At 39.6% G+C, this 16816-nt stretch overlaps 2 protein-coding genes across 3 annotated transcripts in view; one reads left to right on the forward strand and one right to left on the reverse strand.

The window, feature by feature from the left end:
• The window catches only part of LOC125903266 (collagen alpha-1(XVII) chain-like), a 30845-nt gene extending 25308 nt beyond the window's left edge, over window positions 1-5537 (reverse strand). Inside the window, exons 1-4 of one of the 2 annotated variants that reach the window (XM_049600080.1) lie at window positions 5109-5537; window positions 3802-3866; window positions 1244-1294; window positions 993-1100 (exon numbers count right to left, since the gene is read on the reverse strand). In XM_049600080.1, the coding sequence (XP_049456037.1) occupies window positions 993-1100; window positions 1244-1294; window positions 3802-3856 (214 nt within the window). In that variant the 5' untranslated portion in view covers window positions 3857-3866; window positions 5109-5537. The remainder of the gene's footprint in view (window positions 1-992; window positions 1101-1243; window positions 1295-3801; window positions 3867-5108) is intronic. The other variant, XM_049600081.1, reaches the window with a different exon arrangement.
• Window positions 5538-15442: 9905 nt separating this feature from the next.
• sfr1 (SWI5-dependent homologous recombination repair protein 1) lies at window positions 15443-16806 on the forward strand. The gene is made up of 3 exons (XM_049600108.1): window positions 15443-15852; window positions 15993-16349; window positions 16439-16806. Exons 1-3 carry the CDS (start codon window positions 15757-15759, stop codon window positions 16625-16627), a joined length of 642 nt encoding a protein of 213 aa, XP_049456065.1. The 5' UTR covers window positions 15443-15756; the 3' UTR covers window positions 16628-16806.
• Window positions 16807-16816: the final 10 nt, after the last annotated feature.

Raw genomic sequence — 16816 nt, forward strand, 5'->3', positions numbered from 1 at the left:
GTTCAGCTGACCTGCTGTGCACTGACTTTAAGACTATTGTAGGTGTGCCACATCAATACTGTGACAATTTTCCTTATAATTACTACTAAATTACACAGCTCTTTGCAGGACCCTTCAGATGTATTTACAGTTTCAGTTCCTCTTTAGGAAATTTCAGGAAGCTTTGGGCAGTAATGGAGGAAGTATTCACATGTTTTACTTAAATAAAAGTAGTATTACCACACTGTAAGTAAAAGTCATGTTTTAGTAAAAGCATGTATAAAAAGTAAAGCTACTCACTGCAGAAAAATAACTGTCTGTACTATTATATATTATGTCATTAGATTAGTATTACTGATGCATTAATGTGTAAGCTGCATTTTACTGTTGTAGTTTGTTGAAGTGGAGCTATTTTTTTTAACTGTTTTATATAGGGCTGCAGCTAATGATTATTTTTGTTATAATCATTTTCTCGACTAATTAAATGATTAATTGTTGGGTTTGTAAAACTCTTACACCTTCACATTCTTTGTTTTGTCTAATAATTGGGCGAACTAAGTAGAAATACTTATTATTATAAGGAAAAAGCTGCAAATCCTCACATTTGACAAGCTGGAACCATTCAATGATTTCTATTTTTGCATTAAACTGATCATTAAAACATCTCTCAGTTGATTTTCTGTCAGCTGACAAACTGATTTGTGTCAGCTCTAACTGTAAACAAGTAAACTGTTGGGTAGTTTGCTCTGTAACAAAGCATCATGGTTTATAAGCTCTTCATATATGAAGTTTTTATATATTTAACTTGTAAAGTTACCAGTAAAATAAATGTAGCGCAGTAAAAAAGAGTCTAGAACTTCTTAAAAACTGCAAGTGATGTGAAATGAAATGACTACTTCTCCTTCTTTCTACTGGCCAGGGGTTAAAAATATTACATGCAGCATCTCAAAACTTATCCTAAGACGAACCCACAACTTCCCAATTTTGGACCACGAGTGGAAATTTGCTCTCACATGAGGAGAAATAAGTTCCACCGCTGTTCTGGGTTAAGACATTCTTCTCCAAGCCCAGCCCTCCAGCACCGCTGGACATATTCCTGTGATTTGATCCGCTGGTTCCCTCTAGCAACGAGGAGACACATGGCAAAACAAGGAGAAGCTGTTACTCATCGGGAACTTCCTTCAGTGCTGCTCGGCTATAATTATTGTATTATGCGTTAGGTTTATAATTAAAGCGAGCATGACTGGAAGAGAGAGACACTCACTTGGTGGCAGAGAAGTCAGTCTGGTGGTGGTGGTTACTGTTTCTGTCACAACTGTGCACATAAACAGAAAGATAATTATTAACGGTATTATCCTGGGAGTTGTTTACAGGTGTTGAGTGTTGAGTGAGTGGCACGGTGATGAGACCTAAAATAAGACGACTTTGACTGACAGACAGGGGTGACGGATTTACAGCCACTGTGAAAACTTCAGTAACACTTTCTAACAACAGCAAAAACTAATTGAGTCATTTAACAACATTCCTTAATATATCAGCTACAAGCCATTAATAAGAACAGTGTTTGGGTTGCCAGGTTGGTGCCTATCCTCCTCCAGCAGGTCAGTTGCTTCTCCTCCTCTGACCTTGAAGCACAGTCAGTTTATTAAGAACATTTACAAGTACATACTTAATGAACATATATTATTATCACTGTAAAACCCTAATTAGACTGTAAGAAACCTGCACCCTCTTATCAATGACTCACCAAACTTAAAATACTTCTCACCAGCAGCTTAAATAAGTGATATATATATAACATAATTACTTAATGCATGGAGAATGTGAGGTGCGTCACACCGTGTGGGACAGGGGCTCCATCTTGTGAGGTAAGTGCTCTGTTATCTCTATTACCAAAGTGTCTGTACTCCGTCTAAATTCTAAAAATGAGATCACAATGTCTGGGTATGTGAGTGGAGGCACTGCGTCAGGGTCTGTAATCAGTCTTGGCCCGCCAACACATACGGATCTGTGTTGTTTATTGTGTTTAGTTTGTTCTAATACTGTTGCCTGACCACCTTAGCAGGCCAAGGTAGCAGAGCGCGTACTTCACAAGATGGCGCTTGCATCCAAAAAGATTAAGACGACGTGATGTCAGCTTCACATCTTCTACTGTGAAGTTGATTGCGTCTTAGAAACTGAGCTGTTCATCAACTTTAGAAACCAGTAATGGAGATTGTCTACAACCTGGCAACCTAAAAGTTGCTCTTATTAGTGACTTTTAATAAAGCAACAGAGCTGTAAATGATTTATTAACCATGAGCACAGATTTTAAAAGCCGCCTCATGAGGGAGTGCCAGTGTTTCTGAATGCTGAGTGTGATCAAGTTTGTCTGTTTAGTTAGTTATTCAAATAACAAACAAATATATCTGACACGTCAGTCTTTCCTGTGTGTGTGTCACAGCTTTCATTTTGTTCCCTGAGCTTTTGGTCAGATATCCAGGCCTTCATTTGTGGACAGTTTGCTCCGTCATCATGGAGACAGTTTAGATATTATCCTAAAACGTAATTATGAAACAAACCATTTCCATAAATGCTCCAGAACATTTCCAGCTCGTGGTTCTTCTTGCTTGGATTTCTTTTTTTGTCAAATGACCATTTTCAACAACGAGCCTCCAACCTCAGCTTGGCTTATACTCTCAGACTCTTTGTGCTGAGGACGTATTCATATTTATGTGTGTGTCTCTTTAGTCTCATAGAGGTGGTTAAACTGTGTCTGATTCATTGTATAAAGTTGGGGTAACTCTTGTCATGTTTATGATGGAGTGGGTGCAGATAATTAATGTTAATGACACCCTCTGTCCACTGGGAGGCATCTTGTTCTGCAGCTGCTGCCTGTTGGGCTTTAATGGTTATAGATAATGTAAATTCCATTTCGATTTCATGTTGCCTCCTCGCTCCCGTCCTCCTCCTCCTCCTTCCTTTTAGGGACTTCTGTTTGTTTCAGGGTCACTGCTTAAATCTAAAGGTGATCATGCTTCTGCTGCCGTTGCTCCTCGACTTTGAAGCAGCATCCAAGAAGCCAAATCATAACAAACATACTCACTTGCTTTTTTTTCTTAAATGATTTTCCAGCTTTGCATATGTGTCCAATCCACGTCATCTTGTGTGTCTCCTCCTCTAAAGCACTTTGTAACTACTGATTTAAAAAGGTGACACATGTATAAACTTGACTAACTTTCTTCTAGAAGTGACATATCAAAGAAGAGAAGAACACGAAGGCAGCAGGGTGGCTGATTACATGTTTCTCCCAGTTAGCTTCAAACATGTAATCAGGCGTTCCTCTGCCTTCGCCATCCTCCCCTGTGTCAAAAGTCATTAGGCCGAGCTGAGCTGCCAGCTGTCCTTCTACATCCAGTTACGACTACTGGAGGAAAAACCCGAAGGATGACTTACACCCTGAGCCTTGAGAGCGAGGAGCAGAAATGGAAACCGACACCAGTGAAGGCATGCCTTGATGTTAGTGACAGTAAACCCTCAAAAACACAGAGACAAAAGCATCACCCAGGAAGATAAGATGCATGAGTGTTTTGGGGGCTTTTAAACAAACTGCGCCAATCTTTCATTAAGCTTTCACATGGCATATTTTTATATCTCTTGCCACAATGAGGTCTGTGTTGTTGGTAAATACATGTTTCCATGTTGTTTGTGTGGCCTGAGACGTCTCAGATATCTCTAAAGCCCACGCTGTCTGTTTCATCTACAGCTACAAGTGTGAAATGTGCATTCTCTGGTGACTTTTTTGTTTACGTAAAACTTCATAAATAAATTCAGAAATCTCACCCTTGTCTCCCGACAAGCCTGCCGAGAAGTCCATCTGTCTCGTTAACTCGTCCATCCCATTTTATCTGGTGACATGATGATAAAATGGTGACCACCGTCATGCAGACACTGCGCCAGCTGATGTCAAAAGTCAGTTTATTCCTTGAACTTGTAACTGTGGTTAAATGGCATTTTAGCAAACATTCGGATGGGGAAAGGCCCAAAGTTACGCCAGGAATGATTTGGGTTAAAGACCAGGCTGCTTGTTTGTGATTGTTTACTGCATCAATTAGAAGATTCAAACCACTGAGGACAAACAAAAATGTCCTCCCAGCAGTCTCATGATCATGTTTTAAAACCACAATCTAATATTCCAGATACAGATTTCCTTAGAACATCCAAAGACATCACCTATACTGTATTCAAAAACTTTCCATACCTCTTCTGAACAGCTGAAACCACATTAAAGCTCCCAGGAGCTATAAAGCATCATCCATAGATTTCAATAGACTTTGTACCTACTTCTTTAAAGGCTAACAAAGGAACAAAAGAGGCCTGAGGATCACTGCACAGCTCTGAAAGACCATCCTCTCACCACACCCTGCCAGCCAAGGACATTTAACAACATGTGCTTCACTTACTGCACATTTTATATCATATTCAGAGAGTAAAAAGCACTAACACTCTCAAAATAGGCATTTCTTTCCGTTTCCTTGCAGCCTGAGTCACTGAAACAGCAATTTCTAGCCTGTAGAGTGCAAAATGAACTAAAGTTTTTAGCTTCCTCCAGCTTTGAGACATGTAAAATATTAGTGGAAGTCAATAACACCTACATTTCTCCACACATCTACAACTTCTTTTCATCAGAGCTCTCACAGACTTACTGCTTGAAACTGATCTGAACAGCAAATATAAAAGGCTTATGTCACATCAAGCTGGTGCTCCAGCTCGTCAGGTTCTGGAATATATTTAGAGGGATGCAAATAGCCCAGTAAAAATACATGTAAAACTATCCTGAGATCACTATAACAGACTTATTCTATAGATAACACCGGAAGAAAACTGATCCCAAAACCCCCTGCTGAGCTTCACAGACTAGATCAAAAGTACTTGTAGTTTTTTGTGGGGAATATAAAGAAGTTTGTGCAATTTCATCCAACAAATTCTGTAGCTGTTAAGTTAAAGAAAAGAGCTCGACAGCCCATCACCAAAATCCCACAGCGCAGTTGTTAGTGCAGAAAGATGCAACAGCCAGGTGGGAAGCACCATCCACCATACACAAGTTTTTATATACAGAAGAAGTCTCATTCAGGTTATGAAATCCATACCTTCAGCCAGCTCCAGTGAGAATTAAATCCCGAGTGCTCTCAGGATGGACCGACTGCGACCGTCCACAGGAGGGATAATGTGTTTATGTGGAGTTGACGCGCCGTGGTGGGATGTTCTTAAAGTCCTCGGTCCTTTTGTGCCTTTTCGCTCAACTTTCCCAGGCAAGTCAAAACACAGATTTGGGCACTGGTCCCAGCCGCGCCCATCAGCGCTGGAGCTTGGCAGGCAGGTGTAGTAGACGGCACGAAAAGCTGGGTTTTTAAAAAAGAAGAAAAAAAAAACACCGCCTGAGGGAACCAATTAAGTTGTCAGACTCACCTCTGCAGAGACAGATAGTCGACTGTAAAAAGAAAAAGTGGTGAACTCCTCCTGCTCCTGCGCTGCTGCTGCTGCTGCTTTAGTCACCACTTTTCCAAACTGGCAAAGTTTTGGGAGGAGGTGCAGAGGAGTGATTTGGGGATTTGGGGGGTGGGTGGGATTTTTTTGTCTTTCTGTTTTTTTCTTTTTATAGATTGCAGGCAACCATCTCAGGGTCTGCTGATCTATTGTATGCAGCATATCCATCCTGCTGCAGCTGGAGCACATCTGGTGCGCACATTAGAAGTGGAAAGAGTCTATATGGTTGCAGACACTGTTTTGCCACATTAATTTTTGGTGCAAAAGCAACATGCATGACTTAGCCGACTTCCAGGTCTTTGCACAAAGGGCTGATCAGCATGTTGGTGCAGCTGTTTGAGGATCAGCTTTCCTGCTTTGCTACAACTTAACTGAGGACTCCCACAGGAGAGTGGAAGAGCTGTTTTTAACTCCCCACGATCATAATAAAGAGTTCCCCATCCATTCATTTGCATTTGTGCAATTTTGAGCCAAATTGGATGCTTTATTCCTCCACTGGCAGCCGCAAGCGCCACTAGGATCCTTCACCTACCACACCCTGTGTAGACATCCACCCACCCACATGACTCACAGCGAGCATGACTCCAATCTGCTCAAAAATGATGGAAAACAAATGCCCCCAAGGACAGTGTAGCAGAGGAGGAGCTGCTCCGCTCACATTTATGTGCAAGCTTGAATAATGCCAAATCTAACGGAAAGGGGCTGGTTTAAAACAACAGATTCCAGGATGGTGAAGAAAGAAAGGGAGTCGACGGGCTTGTGCAGCCCTTTGTGCTGAAACACACTCATGTCTGTGTTGAGGATCACCGCTCTCCCACACAAGGGCTCAACGGTTCTCTGGAACAAGGGGCAAACAGTTTAGGAGGTGCCCAAATTAGGTTCACAGAGAGTGTGTTACATAGCAAAGAACTTAATCACTGGAGGTTTATCAAGATAATGTGGCATGTACACATTAATGATTCACTGTGAAAGTGAATCTCTTGACAGCAGGGTGTTGTAAGGAAATCACCAGCTGTCCTCAGGTAAACCAGAAAACATCACTCACAGTGCTTCATTACAAGAACTGATGGAATAGATATTGTTTTCTTCATGGCTGTGGGTAATGATGAATCTACGTAGCTGAAACCTCCCCTGGGCACAGTTCCTCTGCACTGTAAAAGATAATATAGGAAAACTCAGCACACTGTCTCCACAGGTATTTTGGATGTTTGAAGGGACAAAGCTGAGGCTCATCCTTTAAAAGATGTCACGCTTTGTTAAGTTAAGCTGGTAAACGTCTCTGGTAAAAGCTCTCCTCAGAGAGAAGGAGCAGCAGATGATAAATTCCAGGGGGGGCACTCGTTGTGTGTGGTCTCACCAAGCAGAGGCAGCGGGAGACCTCACTGGGTTTTATCTGGATTTATTTACCTGGATACTTGCAGTGTTGAGTAATAAATTACATGACAACTGTAACTGTAATCAGTCACAGTTAGTGAGAAAAAATATGTAATCAAACTTTAGTTATAATCAAAATGTTGGAGGTCACAAAGGAGGTATATCTGAATGTTTCTGCTATGTTTTTGGAAAGAATTTCATATCCATGTGAGACCGGAACCCTCGTTTGGTTTTTAATTTCTACCAGCTGTTTGGGATCAGTAGGACCTGATGAGTTTGAAAACTAAACATTGTCAAAAATAATAAAGTCCCAGTATCCTCAAACAAGACAATAATAATGTCCCAATGTCTTCAAGTCCCAATGTCCTCAAACTAGATGATAATAAAGTCCCAATGTCTTCAAGTCCCAATGTCTTCAAGTCCCAATGTCCTCAAACGAGACAATAATAACGCCCCAGTGTCTTCAAATAAGAGAATAAAAAATTCCCAATGTCCTCAAACTAGACGATAATAACGTCCCAATGTCTTCAAGTCCCAGTGTCATCAAACGAGACGATAATAAAGTCCCAGTGTCTTCAAGTCCCAATGTCTTCAAGTCTCAGTGTCATCAAACGAGACGATAATAACGTCCCAATGTCTTCAAGTCCCAGTGTCATCAAACGAGACGATAATAAAGTCCCAGTGTCTTCAAGTCCCAATGTCCTCAAACTAGACGATAATAACGTCCCAATGTCTTCAAGTCCCAGTGTCCTCAAACTAGACAATAATAAAGTCCCAATGTCCTCAAACGAGACAATAATAAAGTCCCAATGTCTTCAAGTCCCAATGTCCTCAAACTAGACAATAATAAAGTCCCAATGTCTTCAAGTCCCAGTGTCATCAAACGAGACGATAATAAAGTCCCAATGTCCTCAAACTAGACGATAATAACGTCCCAATGTCTTCAAGTCCCAGTGTCCTCAAACGAGACGATAATAAAGTCCCAATGTCCTCAAACGAGACGATAATAAAGTCCCAATGTCTTCAACTCCCAATGTCCTCAAACTAGACGATAATAAAGTCCCAATGTCTTCAAGTCCCAGTGTCATCAAACGAGACGATAATAAAGTCCCAATGTCCTCAAACTAGACGATAATAACGTCCCAATGTCTTCAAGTCCCAATGTCCACAAACTGGATGATAATAACGTCCCAATGTCCTCAAACAAGACGATAATAAAGCTCCAATGTCATCAAATGAGACAATAATAACATCCCAATGTCTTCAAGTCCCAATGTCATCAAACTAGACGATAATAAAGTCCCAATGTCATCAAACTAGACAATAATAAAGTCCCAATGTCTTCAAGTCCCAATGTCCTCAAACTAGACGATAATAAAGTCCCAATGTCCTCAAACGAGACGATAATAAAGTCCCAATGTCTTCAAGTCCCAATGTCCTCAAACTAGACGATAATAACGTCCCAATGTCCTCAAACGAGACGATAATAAAGTCCCAATGTCTTCAAGTCCCAATGTCCTCAAACTAGACGATAATAAAGTCCCAATGTCCTCAAACGAGACGATAATAAAGTCCCAATGTCCTCAAACTAGACAATAATAAAGTCCCAATGTCCTCAAACGAGATGATGATAAAGTTCCAGTGTCCTTAAACAAGACAATAATAACGCCCCAATGTCTTCAAATAAGAGAATAAAAAATTCCCAATGTCATCAAACTAGACGATAATAACGTCCCAATGTCCTCAAATAAGAGAATAAAAAATTCCCAATGTCATCAAACTAGACGATAATAACGTCCCAATGTCCTCAAACTAGACGATAATAAAGTCCCAATGTCTTCAAGTCCCAATGTCCTCAAACTAGACAATAATAACGCCCCAATGTCTTCAAATAAGAGAATAAAAAATTCCCAATGTCATCAAACTAGACGATAATAACGTCCCAATGTCCTCAAACTAGACGATAATAAAGTCCCAATGTCTTCAAGTCCCAATGTCCTCAAACTAGACAATAATAAAGTCCCAATGTCCTCAAACTAGACGATAATAAAGTCCCAATGTCCTCAAACTAGACAATAATAAAGTCCCAATGTCCTCAAACGAGATGATGATAAAGTTCCAGTGTCCTCAAACGAGACAATAATAACGCCCCAGTGTCTTCAAATAAGAGAATAAAAAATTCCCAATGTCATCAAACTAGACGATAATAATGTCCCAATGTCTTCAAGTCCCAGTGTCATCAAACGAGACGATAATAAAGTCCCAGTGTCTTCAAGTCCCAATGTCTTCAAGTCCCAGTGTCATCAAACGAGACGATAATAACGTCCCAATGTCTTCAAGTCCCAGTGTCATCAAACGAGACGATAATAAAGTCCCAGTGTCTTCAAGTCCCAATGTCCTCAAACTGGATGATAATAACGTCCCAATGTCCTCAAACGAGACGATAATAAAGCTCCAATGTCATCAAATGAGACAATAATAACATCCCAATGTCTTCAAGTCCCAATGTCATCAAACTAGATGATAATAAAGTCCCAATGTCTTCAAGTCCCAGTGTCCTCAAACTAGACGATAATAAAGTCCCAATGTCCTCAAACAAGACGATAATAAAGTCCCAATGTCTTCAAGTCCCAATGTCCTCAAACTAGACGATAATAAAGTCCCAATGTCTTCAAGTCCCAGTGTCATCAAATGAGACAATAATAAAGTCCCAATGTCCTCAAACTAGACGATAATAACGTCCCAATGTCTCCAAGTCCCATTGTCCTCAAACTGGATGATAATAAAGTCCCAATGTCCTCAAACGAGACGATAATAAAGCTCCAATGTCATCAAATGAGACAATAATAACATCCCAATGTCTTCAAGTCCCAGTGTCATCAAACTAGACGATAATAAAGTCCCAATGTCTTCAAGTCCCAATGTCCTCAAACTAGACGATAATAAAGTCCCAATGTCCTCAAACTAGACGATAATAAAGTCCCAATGTCTTCAAGTCCCAATGTCATCAAACTAGACGATAATAAAGTCCCAATGTCTTCAAGTCCCAATGTCCTCAAACTAGACGATAATAAAGTCCCAATGTCCTCAAACGAGATGATAATAAAGTCCCAATGTCTACAAGTCCCAATGTCCTCAAACGAGACGATAATAAAGTCCCAATGTCTTCAAGTCCCAATGTCCTCAAACTAGACGATAATAAAGTCCCAATGTCTACAAGTCCCAATGTCCTCAAACTAGATGATAATAAAGTCCCAATGTCCTCAAACGAGACAATAATAAAGTCCCAATGTCCTCAAACTAGACAATAATAAAGTCCCAATGTCCTCAAACGAGATGATGATAAAGTTCCAGTGTCCTTAAACAAGACAATAATAACGCCCCAATGTCCTCAAGTCCCAATGTCTTCAAATGAGACGATAAAGTCCCAGTGTCCTCAAACGAGATGAGAATAAAGTTCCAGTGTCCTTAAACGAGACGATAATAAAGTTCCAGTGTCCTTAAACGAGACAATAATAACGCCCCAATGTGCTTCAAATAAGACAATAAAAAATTCCCAGTGTCCTCAAACAAGACGATAATAACGCCCCAATGTCTTCAAAGAAGACAATAAAAAGTCCCAATGTCCTCAAACGAGACGATAATAACGTCCCAATGTCCTTCAATGAGCTGATGATAACTTCCCAGCGTCTTCAGACAAGTACTTTCTAATTAACAGTGTCTTAGCTTGTTATTGTTGCGTAAATTGGTCAATTATTTTGTCATATCAAAACTACAAAAAAATCATATAAAAACAAGTTCCAACCATTAAATGTGATCAGGTTTTGGACCTTGTCCACTTTTGTGTCGGGATCAGCTGCAGACTGACTTGGCAGAGATGGCTGCCATCTTGTTTTTACATGGATTAGTATGTGGTCTTACTGCCAATAGATGGGACGAAAAAGGGACAAGGACAAGAGGTCCAAGTTGAGCAGAATGAAGTATAAGGTCCAGTAAACCTAAATGTGATGTCCTCATATGAGGACACAGAGTCTCAGCAGGATATGTAGAATATAACACAGAGTCTGTTGCCTTGCGTTTTTTATGCGGTGCATCAATGCCTTCTTTTGGCAGAGCCTGTTTTTAGACATTTTTCAGCTTTATTGCCAGTTTAAAACATTTTTTAAAAAAGTAATCAAACAGTAATCAAATTACTTAAAATAGTTACAATACTTATTACATTTTCAACAGGGTAGCTAATAATGTGTAGCCTAGTAACCCTCCCAGCACTGTGTTCTTGAGTCAGAGAAAGTGATACAGGGAAGTTTTTTGGAGAGGACATCATTTATTTTTTACTTCGTTTCAGTTGATTTTGTTATTTTTTGAAATACTCTTACTTTTAATAGTCAAAGAAAAACTAAACTTGAGCTGAAACAATTAAATGAGAAATAATCAACAACTGCGTTGATAACTGACTAATTGTTAAAAGGGAACTATTCCCATTTTCAAAATTTACATGTTATTCCTATGGTCAAAGACTGTCCAAAAACACAAGTTAACTTCCTCATAAATCTAAAAACTAAAGTGCTAAAACTGAAATGTATGATGTCATAGGGTGTAACGTCTGAAGTTATTCCATAGACAATGAATCAGGGAGGATATTTTAGATGATAGTGAGAGCACCAAGGAGAATGTTTTGAGGGTATGGGTACATTTTCTATTTCAGAACTAAGAACACCATAGTACAATAAAGCTAATTTGGAGACAACAACCGTGGGTGCACAAAATCACACTCCCATTCAATGTCAGTAGTGCAGCTCCAGACTTTATATCCAATGACAGTGGTTCCCAACTGGTGGGCCAAGGTCCAAAAGTGGATCCTGGGTCCATTCTGAATTGTTTGTAAAAAAGTTCAGTGAATCTCTGGCACAGAGCTTTTATTCTAAAGTACCGTTCCCTGCTGTAGAGTGAGTGACAAACAGAGAGCTATTCAACAGAGACAGGAAACCAGCTCAACGACACAGCCAAGTGCAAGTGTGACACTGAGTATATTTAACTGTGTGGACCTTGAACTAATGACTAAGGAGAAATCTGGGCCCCATGGCTGGACCAGTTGGGAACCACTGTGCTATGACATCATAAGTTTACGACTACCTTCTCTGGTTTCTGGCGTTGAGAGAGAGTAGCTCATGTCCACAAATGTTGATCGAACTTTCCTAGAACACAGAAATAACATTTTGGAAATCTTAATTTAGGTGGTGGTCTCCTTTAAAGTAATTTCTCAAGGTAGAGCTCCAGTCAGCTTTGAAATTTGGAGGGTTTGCTGCTTTTATTTTAATCCATAGACTAATAATAAAGGTATTTTTTAATCAGGGAACATTAGAGATATACTCATAATGAAATTAGCACTAATATGATCAGACTGAGAGCATAACAGGCATAGAGAGAAGCGCTATGTGGCAGTGTACAGAATGTAATGTCCAAAATGGAAGGACTGTTATTTCTGAAAGGAACGCAACTTTTGATTTATGGTTAACACACAGTATTTTATAATTACCCCACTCTTTGACCTCAGCAGAAAAATCCTTCAGGGGGATATTTCGAAATCATCCAAACCAGCACAGCAATCAGCAGGCTATGGGTCAAACTGCCATTTCAAAAGCACTTTATAATAGTTATAGTTCTTCTTCACAGACAGCATTCTGACATGTCACAGTAGGGGAAGCACAGGTGTAAAAATAAAGTCTCAGAGCAGCTAAAATTCCTGTTAGCTGCTCTGGTTTCAGGGTTCTGGTGCTGCGCATGCTGGTTCAATGTCACAGTCATGATTTACTGGAGCACTTGAATAAAACACAGCCATTGTTAGTGCACTTTATAGCACCTGTGCTGACAACTCAAAATGTCCACTGTGAAAAAGACCCAAAGGTTTACTGCATGTCTGCTGCTTTAGCTATTAGATACTTTGCACATTTGTAATAAGTTGGCACCACTGAGAGACAATATCAACTACAAGTTCCTGTATCATTAGGTAATTTTGTGTCTGTGTCTTGTCGAGGGAATCTGTGTTACAGATCTTTATTGTGTTGCTATTTAGAAACCATGTTATGTTATGCAGACCTGGAAGATAAGGAAGTGTTTGCAGACAAGACTTGGCACCTTTTCATCGTAGAGTATCAACAGGAAATAAAAATAACCCATTAACTCAAAGCCTAAAAACCTTTTCAGGCAACAAAATCAAGTGACAACACTGCAGTCTGTGCACGTCATCCGGAGGGGGGGACGGGACTGGTGTGTTTGACAATCATCTTCACAATGTACTCCTCAGCTACAGGACAGGACTATATTAGGTGTTAACAGAGCAACAATGTCCTACTGCTGACTCATATGTGCTTCTTGAGAAGATTTATTCGCCTGCACAAACATAACACGTACCCTTATTTATGAGTGCTCAGCACACACACCTGCTTTGATGACAGAGCTGCCGTTCTCACTCAAATCTCACATAGACTCCAGATTCTTACAACCCCACACCTTCGCTACAGTCACAGAGCCGAGGAGCAAACACAATATTTCATGTCAACTGCTCAAACGTTAAAAAGTACAGAAAACAGTCTCCTGACTCACACACACAGTAATTATCCCCAACCCCCAGCCTTGCAAGATTCATCAACATAAAATGTTAAAAATCCCCATTCCCTCAGGTGTGTTATAACAGACTGCCAAGTACTGAAGCTCAAGTCTAGGCAGGAGCAGGTTTTAATTCACACCTTTTTTCCTCTCGGCTACAGAAAAACACAATTAAAAATAACGTAGGATATCTGGACAAGTCTCAAAACAGTCTTCAGCAAACGATGAATACATCTGCCTGCAGGAGTTTAAAATAAATCCTTTAATACAGATGAATCAACGGATGAGAAGGGCTGAATCACAGCATGAGTCGACCCTAGTAACAGGCAGCACCAAGTAACACTGCCTCAACAATGAAACTGCCCAGAAGCCACAGTCATTGCTACTGTTACGTCCTTTGAGCAGTTTGAGAAAAAGTGTCTCACTTTTTTTTTTTAATCTCACTAAAGCAATCCCTTCTGTCGTAAAATCATTATTTTCAGTTGCTATATTATTACTGTTGCTATATTGTACTCTGTTGTATTGTACTAAGCAACTGCCCTGTAGGTAAAAGTAGAAGGTCAACCGTGGAGAAATATTCTTTTACAAGTCAAAGTCCTGTGCTCAAACTATATCTTAAGTAAAAGTATTAGCATCATATTATACTTAGAGTGTCAATAGCTAAAAAAGATAGGGTACTAATTATACAAAATGGCAGATTTCATAATTATATGTATTATGTTATATGATTATAATTAGTGTTGCACTGATGTGTTCATCACTTTATTGTTGCTGCTGGAAAAGGTGGAGCTTGTTTTAAGTACTTTATATTCCTCTGGCTTATCCCACAACAATAATACATCATAACTTATCAGTTTATCTATATTTTGTATTAATAATCTAAATCTGCAAAGTAACTTAAGCTGTCAAACAACTGTAGTGGAGTAAAAAGTAGAAGTATTTGTCACCAAAATGTAGTGGGGTAGAAGTAGAAAGTATCATAAAATGGAAATACTTAAGTTAAGTTCAAGTATATCAAAAGTGTACTTACATTCCACTATGTGGGCTATCTGTAGTTTCAAATAAATAAATACAGTTCAGTTTTGTTGTATCACAAGTACCACTTAAGTGATTATATATGTATAATTTTACCAAAACAAGAACAGAGAAATGATGGAGCCTTTTGAATGTGATTAAATCTGTGGAATAAAGTGGAAATATTGAGTTTTAAAGTTGTGGTTTATGATGGAACATATTTAGCTGACAACAACTGTAGTGGAGTAAGAAGCAGAAATATTTGCCACCAAAATGTAGTTGGGTAGAAGAAAGTAGAAAGTAGCATAAAATGGAAATACTTAAGGAAAGTGCAAATACGTAAAGTGTACATGAGTACAGTAAATTACATTCCACACTGCTTGCGGGCTATCTGTAGTTTAAAATAAATAATTCAGTTCAGTTTTGTTGCAACACAAGTGGCACTTAAGTTATTATATATGTATAATTTTACCAAAACCAGAACAGACAGATGACTCAGCCTTTTGGATGTGATTGTGGAATAAAGTCGAAATATTGAGTTTAAAGTTGTGGTTTATGCTGAAACATATTTAGCTGACAACAACTGCAGTGGAGGGAAGAGTAGAAATACTTGCCACCAAAATGTACCAGGGTAGAAGTAAGAAGAAAGTAGCATTAAATTGAAATACTTAAGTAAAGTGCAACACGTCAAATGTTTTTAAGTAGGCTACAGTAATCACATTTATTTCCACTCCTCCACTGCTTGTGGGCTGTGTAGTTTAAAATACAGAAATGAAGTTCAGTTTTGTTTTGTCAAAAGTTATTTTGTATGCATAATTTTACCAAAACAAGAGGAGAGAGCCTTTTGGATGTGATTCAATTTCTTGAATAAAGTCGTTTTAAAGCTGTGGTTTGTGCTGAAACATGTTTAGCTGGCAACAACTACAGCTCCCAAGATTCTCTTCGATAATGCGTCATCAAATTCTGTCCAATCACTGACTTCGGAGGTTTGCTTGAGTCTCAAAAATAAGGAAAACAGAAGTATCTCACACCGCGTTCACTTTTGTATCTTAGTCCGAGTTTTTTGAAAAACCTGTTAGTTGTTTATTACATATTACGAAAGTGCTTATTAGTACGTGTGTTTGAGTGTTGGTGTTAGTTTTGTTTTTACGTGATTGTCGATGAGAAGCTATGTGACTAGCTAAAAGTCGTTAAGCTAACTCTGTATCCCGAAGGTTTCTACTGTTTCAGTAAAGTTCAGATGAGTAAGTGTCACCGATGGAAATCACCCCTAAAGCTGCCAAATTAAAGTCTGTGTACTCATCACCGTGTGATTCGGTGGAGTCAAGCCCCTGTGAATACAAAGAGGAAAAGGTAGGTTCAGCTGCAGTTTGTTTGCACGTTAACGTTGCTAGTCAGGTAAAGTTAGCTGGTTAATGTCACGTCAGAGTTATTAAACCTTATGTCAGAACTGCTCTCTGTGCCCTGTCATTCATTCACTGTGACTTCCGCAGCATCATCAGAAGCTGAGCTCCTCGCTGAAGGAGAGGCTGAAGAGAACAAGGCGCTCCTTCACCTCGCCTTTCTCTGTGGCCAAACGCCTTTGTGTTGATGAGGAGGAGGATGATGGCCGACAAGTTTCAGCAGATTCCCGGGACATGGTTAATAACCCTCCACTGATCGTGCCCAGTGTTGATGTAAACAGAAATGAAGAGACATCAGGGAGTGAGAAGTTTTCTGGAGCCAGTCCCAAACCACCACATCCTCCTTCCAAAGGCTTTGAACAACAACGAGACCAGCTGAGGAAGGAGGTTAAAGACAAGGCGGAGACTCTGCGCAGACTCAAGATGGTGAAAATGTACAGAAGCAAGGTGATCAGCTACATTTCACATAAACATTTTGATTTATTTTGAGTTAAAGTGGTCATTTGATATCACACATCCCCTGTTTCTCTCCCCAGAATGACTTAACGCAGCTCCAAACCCTGATTGACAAGTGGAGGAGTTGTGCTCAGGCTGCACTGTATGAGCTCCAGTCAGACGTCACTGTAGACGGACGAAAGGCCAGCCTGTCGGAACTGATTGATCTCTTTGGTTTGGATGATGGCATCCTGCACTTTGACCGCACAGAAGAGGACTTCACCACCTAATAAATATGCTTTAACACACATTATTTGTGTCATCAGTATACAAAATGACTACATGAGAACACATTTCAAACATCCTGAGTTATGTTATTGTTTTATTTGTTGCTGCTATTGTTATTCTCAGCTTAAGTTGTAAAGTTTACTTGCTTAAAGAGGTGTAAATGAAACTGTTATCTGTTGAAGAGAAGGCTT

This window comes from Epinephelus fuscoguttatus, linkage group LG16, assembly GCF_011397635.1.
Source record: "Epinephelus fuscoguttatus linkage group LG16, E.fuscoguttatus.final_Chr_v1".
Lineage (NCBI taxonomy): Eukaryota > Metazoa > Chordata > Actinopteri > Perciformes > Serranidae > Epinephelus > Epinephelus fuscoguttatus.